This window comes from Anolis sagrei, chromosome 6 (assembly GCF_037176765.1).
Source record: "Anolis sagrei isolate rAnoSag1 chromosome 6, rAnoSag1.mat, whole genome shotgun sequence".
NCBI classification, from domain to species: Eukaryota; Metazoa; Chordata; class Lepidosauria; order Squamata; family Dactyloidae; genus Anolis; species Anolis sagrei.
The window spans coordinates 73031964-73046335 of NC_090026.1; the positions used below are offsets into that span (position 1 = coordinate 73031964).

The window sequence follows — 14372 nt, forward strand, 5'->3', positions numbered from 1 at the left end:
CCATTTACCTGTTTTATTAAACAGGTAATAAAAATTAACCTTATTTCACCTAATCACCTAGTGTCTATGTGCAATTTCTGGGATTGCACAGCAATGAGATTTATCCTGCACTGGAGCAAAGCAGATACATAGGGAGATCCATTTGCTGGCTTCCATGAGAAAAAAAAAAAGCTGCCCTCATGGCCGTGACATCACAGGAGTGGAAACAGAAAAGTGGGTCCAGGGTGAAAACACCATAGCTCAAAGAGAATCTCAGATTTAGAGTTATTTCCCGGGTCAGCCAGCATCTACTATCTGAGGTAGTCGTCTAATTCTAACAATGGGACAGCCTTATTATTTGATACAGAATGTTGGAGTTCAGCCTGTGATTGTGGTTCAGGATCAGGGTGCTTTGGATGTGGTGAATGATGTTAATGAGGTTCAAGATGAGTTTCAGAATGGCAATGGTTTGGTCAATGTTATTGATGCAGAGAATGACCAGGAGATCCCTGTAGTTTCCCATGAGAATGTCCCTGAGGGCTGTGGGGGTGATGGTGTGCTTTCTGAATTGCTACCAGAGAGTTCTCATGAGAGAGAACATGAAAATAGCTCGGCACCTGGCCCAGCTGCAAAAATTAATGAGCAAGTAGATAACGAGCCAAGAGATAGACGAGAAGAGCTCATTCAAAACAGGAGAGCTGAGCAATGGCTCCGGTGCTCTGCCATGCTTCGACAGAAAACAATAACAAAGTCTCAAGTAAAGAGAAACCAATTTCTGTCCGCTAGTGACCTAGCTAATGAGGGGACAAAAGTCTCAAGTTTAGGATGTGTAGTCAGATGAAGAATCGTTTAGAATCACGCCAAGTTCTTGTCCTTGTTCATGGAAGCCTTGCTTTAAAGATTCATGCTAAGATATTTCTTGTTTTCTGGATTGTATTAGAATTGTGTAGACTTTGCTTTTATGGACTTTGCTGAACTCCACCTTGGATAATTTGTTCCTGCTTATCTTCTTACCTAATTGGATTTACCCATTTCTTTAAAGTTCTTTTTGCTTTACTGTTTTTTACTTATATTCAATAAAAGGGTTGCTTTTTCCTATTCAACGTGTGGTGTTTAAAGTCAAAGGATTATTCCTGTCCTGGAGTGCAACAGAGAAGCCCAAAGAATCTGAGTGAAATGGCCACATTATATTTAGCACACTCAGCCCATATATTCTCAATGGTGGTAGCACTTGCACAATTTGCAGCAATGGTATGAACAACTGCCACCAAGGATTACTGCCAGGTGGAAGCATTTAGTGCCACTTCTGTATGACAATCTACATAAGAACCTGCCCTAAATGGTTACATTGGCTCTGGGATTTTTACTGTGAAATACACTTTCCTTTCTATTCACCACCTGAGAAAGTGGGACCATATGTCACTAATCTATTGCCAAATAGCACATCTGACACCATTTATTTTATCACTGAGCACCAGTTGACTCAGAAATAAAAAGGTCATCAAAATGGCTTGACAGAACATTATGTTCACTATTATTATCACATTATAAGCTGCCTACATCCTGGATGGTTGGGTTCCCTTCTCCTCTTTAATTCAGTAATTCAGCGTTGACTTTGACCAATGTGAGCCAAATGTTTCAGCCAATGTACAATATTGGTCAAACAGCAACTGTTACACTTATAATCAATTATCAAATCAAAACTGAGCTTTCAATCCAGAAAAACAGCAGGCATCACAGTTTACAATATACAGTTGGAAGATGTGGAGAAACTAAAGGACAAAAATGCTTATTTATCTAATCTGTTTGCTTTTATGGGTTCAAGGTCAAACATTTAGCATTTCACTTCTCTTGTAGATATTTCTTTGTTTATCAAACTTTCAGAGAGCATTGTTGGCTATTTAAAATCTGCCAGGCAGTGAATGAAAGATCTGAACAATATATTCACAATTGTGGAGTCAGACAAATTGAGTTAGGAAAAAGATATTGTTTATCCAACTGCAGTGTTACTGTGGAGAGTGGGTGACCGAATGTGACTGTGAGAACCTAAACATTGTGCTATTCACATCTGGCACCATTCACTTTAATGTGGTTTCCAATTTCCTAAAAAGAACTAAAAGGGTGTATTGCAAATGGTGCCATCATGGTACTTTGCCAGAATCTATCAGCACTACAAGCAACATCACTTAAATTAGCCAAAGGGAGGCCACCTTGCAGATACCAAATTAGTGGGCATTAGAACCAATAGGATTCCCTGCTATCATATAAAACTTCTGGTTGTGGCCAAGTAACTCAGCCTGAACAACTCAGCTCAGTAAGTTGTTCCTTCTCCCCAGACAGAAAAATCCAGTCTGATTCTGAATAGAAGAGAAAGCAACTTGCAGCCCTGAAGCCTAGATACGGTAATCAAAAATCCCAATATAATTCAATCCCATTAAGTAGCATTGAGAAAAGAATAGACACATCCCAATTAAAATTTAGAAACAATCTTTTTTCACTCACCTTTTTTCCTGAAGCCTGGAAGATCTTTATTAAAGACCCAAACCTCTTATCTGTGCGAAAAATATATACCTATGAAACAAAAAAGATTATTTAATTCTACTACATCATTATCACCACCACCATTCACAACTGATTAGTAAAACAACACTACATTGTGTGTGCTTATAGGTATTTTATACATTTACAAAAATTATTTTTAATCCATCCTTCTATCAAATGGAAGCTGAAGCCTACAAAAATGAAAAATGGTAAAATAAAAAGATAGCAGTAGTAAACATATCATTTTTAAAATGTGGTGAAATGTTGGCCTACAACAATTTACCAAGGAAATGTGTGTGTGTGTGTGTGTGTGTGTGTGTGTGTGTGTTTGGGGGGTGGGGTGTTTAAAATAATATTGTTACCTGCCACCAATAACAAATTAAAGCAATTGCTAGATAAATATATTTGCAAGTTAGACTATCACAAGATAAAAGTTATTGTTCACAGGGCTGCAGTTCAGTGGTAGACCACCTGATATCCATGCAAAGGTTCTCTTTCCTGAAACTCTGGAAATGCCTACCAGAGTTAACAATATGCTACATGGCCTGCTTTCTAAATTCCTAAAGATGCAGGTCCTCAACAAAGCTTGGGGAAGTTACTTTTTTGGACTATAACTTCCAGAATCCAAAAAGTAACTTGACCATGCTAGTTGAGAGATTCCATCAGCTGAAGTCCAAAAATTATATCAGAGGGTTGGATCCAAAGATTTACACATGGAGAAGAGAACAATGAATACTAACTTCCCTACCCTCTCCATCCTAGTCGTCAGTTTCCCCCCCCCCCCCCCAGTGGATGATGGTATGTAATGAAGTGGGGAGGAAGGGGAAAATCCAAGGAAGTTTGGGCACCCTCTGTAAGTGGGGTAAAGGGTGCCTCCATCTGATTTTCCAAGAACTCTTCCTTTCGCTTCAGTTCCCTATCATTGCTACCATGCCACCTCCAATCCCATGTAATGTTTCTTTTGAGCCCTGTGAAACATGGTGGAGAAGAAGGCGGTGGAAAGAGGAGATGGCAAAAATGTTCAACATTCACTCATTTACCTTCCATGGGCAATCTCTAATTCAACCCACTGTATACACAAGTTCATACAGGAGGACATAATCTTTGAGTTAACTATTTAATGCCATGGTGGTAACAGTTAACCATCTGCCACTTCACAATACACAACCATCACATTTAGCTCATATACCTGTGAACCAGAAAATCCTAGGTTTAAAATTCTACCCTACCTTTGAATGATTTAGGTTAATTTAAGCCCGATGTCATCTCCTAGAACCCAAGTGCTATATGAGGAAAATCATAATGAGCAGTCTATTTGTACTTGTGTACTAGACTACTGCAATATCAAGAAAGACAAGCATTATCAAAAATGGTTTGAATGTGTTCCATTAATCAGTGTTACCCAAAGTGGTGGTCCATGGACCAATGCTACTCCATGAGCCACCAGTTGCGGTTGCCTATGTATTTTCCAGGAAAGGAAGAAACAATTGTAACCAATGGGAATAAATATGGTACAAGTCTCTGGCCCACTGGAAGAAAAAAATTCCAGTCAGATACCTTAAGAAACATTGGCATACAGAATATCCATGGCTGGATTCTAAAGTAGGGATGGGCAACTTCAGTAGACCTAAGGTCACATCACCCTCCCAGGAGACCCTGAAGAATTGTACAACCCACCCACTCCTGCCCTCATGTTTAAAGAAGCTCCAAGTCATTAGCAATAAACTATTTCCTTGGGTGTTCCCCAATGACTAGGGTCCCAACCCTTCTGCTTATTCGTTTTTTCAAAACAAGTGCCACCACATTTGTACATGAGCTAAAGTTTGATCAACAGCCACACCTTTCCGACACCTCCATCCTGAGGAGCTCCTCCTACGACATCAGTGGTCATCGGCTGGGAGAAGTGACCTGCTGTCACTGCATATCCTGAATGAGACATTTTAAAGAGAGCACAATTAGGAGCAGGGAAGAGGAAAGAATTGAAAAATACATTCAGAAAAGGAAATCGGTCCAAAGACTAGGTCAGCCATCTGGTTGAAAGCAAAATGATTGTTCTTCTCTGCCTGGAATCTAAATATAATATCCTTGTGTTTAAACAGCAATAATGCTGCTGGAGATCTACTTCTTCAGCAAAGACACTGAATGGCACATCGACAAGAAATTGGCCAGTTTTCCGAAACATAAAATGGTGACTGTCTAGACTGATGCCTTAGAGATGCCAAGGGAAATAACATCTGCCTTCAAAAGGACTGGTTTTGAGAAGTGGGATTAAAAACTTTTCATAATGCCTTCTACTTGAGCAAGCATTATTGTCTTTTCTAGTGGGTCATCTCATAATATAGATAAGGTACAATGGTCTCAGCTTAGTCATATTGACTTCTAGGATGAATTCAGGTGAGTTTATAGTTGCAACCAACTATATAATGACGGAACCCAACCTTGTGGCTTTGAAAAGGAATTGAACTAATGCACATGTGTCAAATTCAAGGCCAAATCCAGCCTGTCGTGTTATTTTATGTGGTCCTCCAGATGTGGACTACAACTCCTGCATTCCTCATTATGAGTCATCATGACTAGAGCTGATGGAAGTTGTGATACAGTAACATCTGGAGGCTATGGCTTGTTCTGTTTATTCATGAAAGTGGGTTTTGGATCTAGATAAAAGGCTTGTGAATATGATGTCTGATATTAAAATATCATTTAACCTTTCTCGACAAGTGCTGTTGCAACCCAACAAGTGCTGTTGGGTTGCAAATCCCATGATTCAATAACATCTGTGGGCCTAAACTGAGTAAAAACTAAAAAGCACCGACCATTATGTAAAAACATTATAGTTTGCCCTCATTTTCTGTTCATGGACTCAACGGCCCTTTGAAGGCAACCACAAGGCTGATGCAATATTTGGCGAAAATTGGTTTGACACCCCATGAGAGGATATGATTCTTGTTTGTATATTATTCCCACTGCCAGAGACAATACCTTCTCAGTACTAGTTTGATGGGGACCATCAACAAAATGGTGTTCTTGTACTCATGTTCTGCTTGCAACTTTCCCATAGGCATTTGTCTGATTATTGTGAGAATAAAAAACTAGACTAGACACCACCCCGCATGACATGATCCAACACAGCTGGTGTTTCTTGACTGCTAAGACAACATGAAGGCAAGGAGAAATCCACACTGAATGCTGTAAGAAGACCTCAACCTTAGGAAGAATCTCTTTAGTAAAATATACAGTATATCAAATAGGGAAATAATGTTTTGTAGGGGAGAATCAATCATGTAGCATTATTTGCTCCTCTATAAAAATGATATATTATGGGACCAGAAGAGTCTGCAATGCAAAAGATTCAGCTCTTTTGCCTTGTAAGGTCATCATTTTATACATCCAAGCCACTATTTTATCCCTCTGTAGTAAATTATAGGCCTTTTATCTACATGGTAAACAGCACGCTTAAACTATTCAAAGCAAAAAGCTCAGCATATACATCCATCTCTCATTTTCACTATTCTCAAGAGTCTTTCACTAAGTAATGTAATGTGTTTGGTTCTTTTAGCACCAAAGAAACAAGTAAATAAACAAATAACAATGGGACGGAGAAAAGAGACCAGTTTCCAGTTCTTTTTTTAAAAGCATGGCTTTGTTTTAATGTGCCAAGCAACTGAGGAAAATGGGGGTCTGTCAATGCTTCCGTAATCAAACCAAGTGGTCACTAGGGACTAGAGAGAAACCATTAGACATACAGTATTTCTCTTGTGGCATTCATTGCATTTCTAATCCTAAATTTATTAGGTTTATTGAACTAAGTCCCTTTCACCATCTTATCTTAGCAGCTTTTCTTCACAACAATAAATCATTGATAATGAATTTTGTTGCCCCCAAATGATTGATTAACCCATCTTCCAAATATGTCACAACCACTTTAATCAAGGGGAGCAAAATAAGGCAAAGCCACCATTAAGCTACAAGCAAAACATAATTATAAATTATCTGGACTTGTCAAGGTATAGAGATTTTTGGGATACTTTGAGGGTGCTGAGTTTTTCTTGATAGAATTTCAATCAGCACTCAAAGAACTACAATCCCCAGTGTACAAGGGTGCATCTACACTGTATAATTAATGCAGTTCAGCACCACTTTAACTGCCATGGCTCAATGCTATGGAATTGTGGGAGTTGTTTTACAAGGTCTTTAGCCTTCTCTACCAAAGAGTGCTGGTGCCTCAACAAACTATAGCTCCCAGAACTCCACAGCATTGTGCCATGATAGTTAAATTGGTATCAAGCCACATTAAATCTACAGTGCACACATACAGGGGCGGCTCAACCATTATGCAAAGTAATCATTTGCAGTATAGTTGATTTTCCCGGGGTGCTCTTGAGGCGCTCTTGGGGGAAAATAGACCTTGACATATGCGAGTTGTAGTTACTGGGATGTATAGTTCACCTACAATCAAAGAGAATTCTGAACTCCACCAATGATGGAATTGGATCAAATATGGCACACAGAACTCCCACGACGAACAGAAAATATATATCAGTGATTGGTTGGGAGCGGGGGACAAAATACTGTTTGCTTACTGTTGAAAATTACCTAGGGCCACCTCTGCACACATACACTAGAAGATGAAAACCACCCCACTTAAAATTAGCAGTTCAGATATAGGCTGGACCATACAGTATCCTCAGCTGAGATTGGAAGTAGAACCCTAACCTAATCAATAGCTCAATTTAAAACTTTCTGCTTTGTTCCTTGTTGTGGTCTGCTGAAGCATGTCTGCATATTTGTTACTAGCCATCCCCTGTCACGCATTGCTGTGGCCCACATGGCTGTTCTGTGTGGGAGGTTTGGCCCAATTGTCGTTGGTGGGGTTCAGAATACTCTGTGGTTGTAGGTGAACTATAAATCCCAGCAACTACAACTCCCAAATGTCAAGATTCTATTTTCCCCAATCTCCACCAGTATTCACATTTGGGCATATTGAGTATTTGTGTAGAGTTTGGTCCAGATCTATCATTGTTTGAGTCCACAGTGATCTCTAGATGTAGGTGAACTACAATTCCAAAACCAAAGGACACTGCCCACCAAACCCTTCCAGTATTTTCTGTTGGTCATGGGAGAACTGTGTGCCAAGTTGGCTTCAATTCCATCATTGGTGGGGTTCAGAATGCTCTTCGATTGTAGGTGAACTATAAATCCCAGCAACTACAACTCCCAAATGACAAAATCATTTTTTTTAGTGAAGGACTTACATTGGGTTGTTAGGTGTCTTGTGTCCAAATGTGGTGTCAATTCGCCCAGTGATTTTTGGGTTCTGTTACTTCCACAAATGAACATTACATTTTTATTTATATAGATGTAGTCCAATAATGCCCAGAAATTTCTGGGGTGGCTTGGATTGTTGTCCTGGTGTGCTGGTTCTCATAAACATCCACTTGAACTACAGTGGTTATTTCTGAATATAACCAAGACTTCACTGTAACTCTAACATTCCAGGACCAGAAAGGAAATGTTTAATTTTCTAGTTTTTGTTGAACTGTAACACTAAGTCTTGACCATCTTTTACGGCAGCTAGGGCTGAAGCAGCTGTAATCCAACAATACTAGACATCTGTGTTTCCCAAATATGGTTCAGACACAGATGTCTAGACGCGTACAAGCTATCATTCAAAAAACTTCAGGTACAATTATTGCTCCTGTCACTAAGAATAAACTATCAGGAATAAAATAATTAGGCACCTATGTGTTGACAGTTTTTGATCACAGAGGAAAAAGCTCTGCATGCAAGACAATCAGGTTTCAAGGCATCACTCACCAAGATACGTGTACCGTTTAGCTATCACAGATTCATCATTCAGTTTGAAATACGTATTGTCAGTGAGATTCAGTACTTTGATTGTTCCTGTCCAGTAGTAAGATCCAGGGGCGCCCATGATGACCAGCTCCTGCAAAAGAAGAATATAATCAAGAAAGTAAGACCAATACACTACATTGATTACTTAGTTGCATCTTGATAACTAAAGGATGTTTCCCGGCCTGACACTCACTCTCTTAAAAGCCCACCTTAAGAGCCAGCCAATAAGTCATCTGAAGTAAGTCTGTTCAGGACCAGAGGAAGATTACGTTCCCAACCACCTTCTCCCACCAAGAAGCAAAGTGGCAAGAAGGATCTTGCTTCTGATTGTCACAGTTTCGCTCCTCCTTGCATCCTGACCCTTCACTTGATCTAATTGCTGGTGTTACAAGTGAGCTATGATGGCATTTATGTCATTTTAGAGTAAGACATTAGCGAATGCAGGGCAGTTAAGGATCCATAATTCTAGGTTATCAATCCGTAACTGCAAAACTAAATGCCAGCCATTATCTTTCAGACTTCTCAAGCCTGATTAAGACTAAAGATGTACAATGCTTTCAAAATCTGAAAACATGATCAGATGAGACCTTAAGAAAAGCTCAACTAGTTAAAAAAATCTAAACCTACTCTCCTACATTAACAATACAAAATGCATTACATAAATGCTACTTCACCAAATGTAAAATACATAAATACTGGGGTTTCTTAGTCAATAATTATAACTATTACATGTTGGCAAAACAATTGACGTGAAAGCTGTGAACACTTTAGTAAACAAAAAAGAAATGCCATAAATTGTTTTACTAAGCCACTTGAGCACAGTAGCAGAGTTCTGATCACTGTAAGTTTCGGGCCAGACCTCTGAATTTATTTTGTGAGAGGCTCTTTCTTTTCTTTTTCACATTTGGCCTGGAAAGAGTTAGAAAAGTGTGGTGTGCCCCCAACCCCCCACATACAAATACTTTGTACAAGCAGTCTCCAAGTTACAAACAAGGTAAGTTCTATGGGTTTGTTCTTAAATTAAATTTGTATGTAAGCTGGAACAGGAACATTTTAAGTGTAACTCCAGATATATGTGTGTTTGTACACACGTGCATGTTTTGGATAGCACAGCGAAGAGTTAACGTCTCTGTGGGGTTTGTTTTGCTGTCTGTGCCCCTGTTCAGAAGATTTCACCTCACTTTCTGTCCCTGTGATAATTATTGGATTTGGGAGAAAATTGGCTTCTTATAGAATCAAGGATTAGTGAAAAAGCTTCAATGGAGACACATTTTCCCCATGATAACTCTTTCAGGAGTGAATTTCTCTTCCTAAGGGTAGATTTATCTCACTTCCTATTGTCTCAGCCCTGTTCTTAACTATGAGTCATTTGTAAGTCTAATGTATGTAACTCGGAGACTGCCTGTGCTAAATCAGCCCACTCTCTTTCCTTAAAAAGAAACTGGTCCAGGAACTAAAGGTATAAGTTTGGTGTTCTGAAGCTGTAAACTGAGTTATGTACAAAAAAGTCACCAGGGTTCCATAGACAACTGTTAAAAGCATGGTATATGCAGCCTCTTACAATGAAAATACTGTCATTGAAAGTAGTGGTGAGCAATGACTCCAGTATCAGTGGGCTAACAAATCTATTCTAGGTTTTAGTGCAACACCAACAGAGCTATTCAAGGTGCTGAATGTTATCCCCAAAATGGATTCAGTTCCTTAAGTGCTCCTCTGAGGTTCAGACTAAATCTTGGAGCAGATGCACTGCACCACTGGCAGAGAAGATGCAAAGCATCAACTGTTGACAGTGACATACTCCTGAACCCCAGCAAGAAAAACATTCAGAGGAACTAATCTGTTTGTAATGACCTCTCTAACAGCCCCCCCCCCCCACCCAGGAAAAGTTTCTATTGGTTTCATATACAGTACTGTGGGCTATACATTAAATAACACTATGTAGCATGATTTTTGTTCCTGGGTTATAAATGTCATTTCTTAATTGGTTCTATCACAACAACATGAAAAAAGTATTATTAAACAGCAAAAACTTTATTTTCATAGGACATCCTGCAGCATATTTTGCTATAGTTTTACCTCATAGAGTCTTAATCAATTCATAGTAGTTTGTGGCAGCCACAAAAATAAAGTTTCTGGAGTAGAACAACTACTTTCAAAGTACCGTATATTCCGGCATATAAGACGACTGGGCGTATAAGACGACCACCAACTTTTCCAGTTAAAATATAGAGTTTGGGATATATTCACCATATAAGACTACCCCTCTTCCAACGCACACCTTTTTTTAAAAAAGCATCAGATTTTATTTCAATATGGTAATTTTCCTATTACTGTACCTCCTCTCTGCCTCTCAGATCTCTCACATGTGCAGCTTCACTGTAGTCTTCAGGAGCGAGATCTGAGGCAGAGGAGGAGGTCAGACATGTAAAAGAGGTGTGTTTGCCTGGGCCCAGAGCTCTATCTCTTTTTTCCATACCCCGGGTGCTTGCAGCTTGCTCCGCCCTTCACTTACACCTTCCTGGTGTGGTGCCCCTTCACCTCACCATCGGGACCACATTAAGTCCACAAATCCTGTACTTGTGCAGTGTTGCCCTTAATGCTTTCATACAGTCACTGCATACGGCAGGGACACGGCCATTGCCATTTTTGAGCTCCCCCCACCATATGTGGCAACGACTGATTCTCCAATCCAATTGGAAGTTTCAGCACCTGCTCTATAAGACTACTCCTGTGTATAAGACGACCCCACGTATAAGACGACTCCTGACTTTTGAGAAGATTTTCTTGGGTTAAAAAGTAGTCTTATACACCAGAATATACGGTAAGTATCATACAATTAAACAGGAAATAACAACTTCAGGAACAGATTTTTTTTTCAAATGTAATACATTTTGGGTGAAGTATGTATAAAACTCACATGGAAAAGAACACAGAGCAATGGTTTACTTGCAAATGGTAAATTACAGAGGCATAACAGCAAACCAATACATTCTGTCACCATTTCCGGGCCTGTCTTTCAGGGTCTATGCATTCCTCCACAAAATTTCTCCTCCGTAGTCTCACTGGGTCTCAAAAATTAGAATTCTCTAAACCATCCCTCATCACTACATCAGACTGACAAACCAGGCTTAGACATATGTTTTTGGATTCAGAATTCTGTCAGACACAGACAATGGTGAAGAAGGATAGGCTTTGCAGTCTGACAACAGGTCACCTTTCCCGGGCCTAGATCACTTGAAATAGCTACATGCATACACTCTGGCATTACAGAGACCATTTAAACTGATCCATCTGTAATAAACTTGCATTGTTTCCTTGTCCCCTGGGGACAACCAATCCATCTCTCATCAGAAAACAGCATACGTTAGCAGGATGGAGTGCTCATACATTAGGCACTTGCCTGGTTGACCCAGGATCCATTTATCTACGTTTCCTGCTTATTCTGAAAAAAGACTGAAGCTCTAGGCAGTCCACGGAAAGTTCAAAGCCACTTTTTGAATGAGGAGCAGGCTGAGGGAGCTCAGAGCATGGGAAAAAAGAAACAGGCTTGATACTGCAGACAAGCCAGGAAACAGCTGCTGTTAACATGGCTCCTGTGATCAAACACATTGTCACAAAGGCTGCCATCCATTTCAGATTAACCTAGAAAGATCCCACTGAATTGTTTTGAATGCTGAGGTGCTACATACAAAAGGGCTTATGATCCAGAGGGATTAAAACCCCTTTAGATACATTGTGAAGATACCTTCACAAAATCAATCCCTTTTGTTTTTGTTGTTCATTTGTTCAGTCGTTTCCAACTCTTTGTGACCTCATGGACCAGCCAACGCCAGAGCTCCCTGTCATCTGTCACCACCCCCAGCTCCTTCAAGGTCAATCCAGTCACTTCAAGGATGCCATCCATCCATCTTGCCCTTGGTCAGCCCCTCTTCCTTTTTCCTTCCATTTTCCCCAGCATAACTGTCTTCTCTAAGCTTTCCTGTCTCCTATGTGGCCAAAGAACTTCAACTTTGTCTCCAATATCCTTGTCTTCAATGACCAGTCGGGCTTTATTTCCTGAAGTATGGACTGGTTGGATCTTCTCACAGTCCAAGGCACTCTCTGAACTTTCCTCCAGCACCACAGTTCAAAAGCATCTATTTTCCTTCACTCAGCCTTCCCTATGGTCCAGCTCTCACATCCATACAGGGAATACCATTGCTTTAACTATGCGGATCTTGGTTGCCAATGTGATGTCTCTACTCTTCACTATTTTATCAAGATTGGACATCACTCTCCTCCCAAGAATTAAGCATCTCCTGATTTCCTGGCTGCAGTCTGCATCTGCAGTATTCTTTGCACCTAGAAATACAAAATCTGTCACTGCCTCTATGTTTCCCCCTTTATTTCCCAGTTGTCAATCATTCTTGTTGCCATAATTTTGGTTTTTTATGTTTTACATGCCCTTAAATTTCAGGTTTGCCTAAGGCAAACATAGACATTACCAAAAACCCATGACTGCCACCAAAAACAATGGTCTTATGCCTAGCTTCTAATTTACATAGTAACATAGGGCACTGCCTTATACTAAGCCAGATACCTTATTCCCATCTAGCCCATCTGTGTGAAAGCTACTCAGATCTCCTGAAACTCTAACTTTCATACTCAGAGCTTGGAGAAATTACAGATTGGGACAAAAACTTCCAGAATTCTATGATCAGCATGAGAGATGTTAGAAGATCCGGTTCAAAAATACATTTTTGAACATTATATTTGCTTTGTTATTATTTGCTGTCAAGTGTGCATCAATCTATGGCAGCCCTATGAGCAAAAGTCCTCCAAGAGCCCCAGCCATCAACTGTCCTTCTCAGGTCTTTCAGACTAAGGGATGCAACTTGCTTACTTGAGTCTACCAAACTGTAATATGATCATCCTCTTTTTCTACTGCATTCTACTTTGATGAGTTACCATGTCTCATAGATTAAGATCTTCCAGGGAGGTCCTGCTCTTGGCCCCACTGGCCTCACATGTGCAGCTAGTGGGGACGAGGGGAAGGGCCTTCTCGGTGGTGGCCCCACAGCTGTGGAACTCCCTCCTGAGTGAGATCAGGTCGGCCTGCTCCATCCTGACCTTTAGGAGACAGCTAAAGACCTGGCTGTGGAACCAAGCGTTCGGCCCATCATGGGAATATTTAAATTTATTTATTTATTTATTTATTTCGTGCATTTCTACCCCACCCGTCTCAACCCCCTAGGGGGGACTCAGGGCGGCTTTAAACTGAAAGTTGAAAGTGCAATGACCCAGGACTGTTTATGACAACGGCTATGTATCTGTGTGATAGGTGATGTTATTTTATGTGATGCGTTTAATAATGTTTAATATTTTATTAATGTTTCATACTGTTTTTATTTATGGTATTGAATTGTTGCCAACACTGTGAACCATCCTGAGTCTCCTTTGAGGTTGAGAAGGGCGGTATACAAATATTGCAAATAAATAAATTAATAAAATGATACGTCCAAAGTACAACAGTCTCAGTATAGTCATCTTTGTTTCTAGGGAGAGTTCTAAAACTCATTAGCAGTTTTCTTCATTGTCCAACATTGACACACAAAAATATATATCCTATCTAGTCATGCCTCTTTCTTAATTTGAGGTTTTAGAGATAGAACTTGGGCCTTCTGTAACACTGAACTACAGTCCTGTCCCCAGCCTTTGGCAGTAATGAAATGTGCCTTGTGATAGCCCTGCCTCATATCTATCTCTAATCCACTGCAGACAATGATGTGGAGCAGGAGGGACTGCATTCAAAATGTGGCCAAAAGTTTAGATATTTCCAAATATTGAACTTTTACTCGAATTATGAAATCCAGTTTTACCGAACAGATTAACAACATAAAGATAGTGTTTCCCATTGTCAAGTATAAACAGTCTAAGTGCTGCATCATTTTTAACAACGTATTCATGCATAAATTAGATTATTTCCCACAAGAGAGACAGGAGGGTAGGATTCCAGCCAT

The 14372-nt window shown here is 40.0% G+C and overlaps 1 protein-coding gene across 1 annotated transcript in view; it reads right to left on the reverse strand.

Moving 5' to 3' along the window:
• ITGA9 (integrin subunit alpha 9) overlaps positions 1–14372 on the reverse strand; it is a 313194-nt gene that overhangs the window by 246338 nt on the left and 52484 nt on the right. The window contains exons 6-8 of the mRNA XM_067470189.1: positions 8335–8464; positions 4361–4446; positions 2482–2550 (exon numbers count right to left, since the gene is read on the reverse strand). Coding sequence (XP_067326290.1) covers positions 2482–2550; positions 4361–4446; positions 8335–8464 — 285 coding nt within the window. The remainder of the gene's footprint in view (positions 1–2481; positions 2551–4360; positions 4447–8334; positions 8465–14372) is intronic.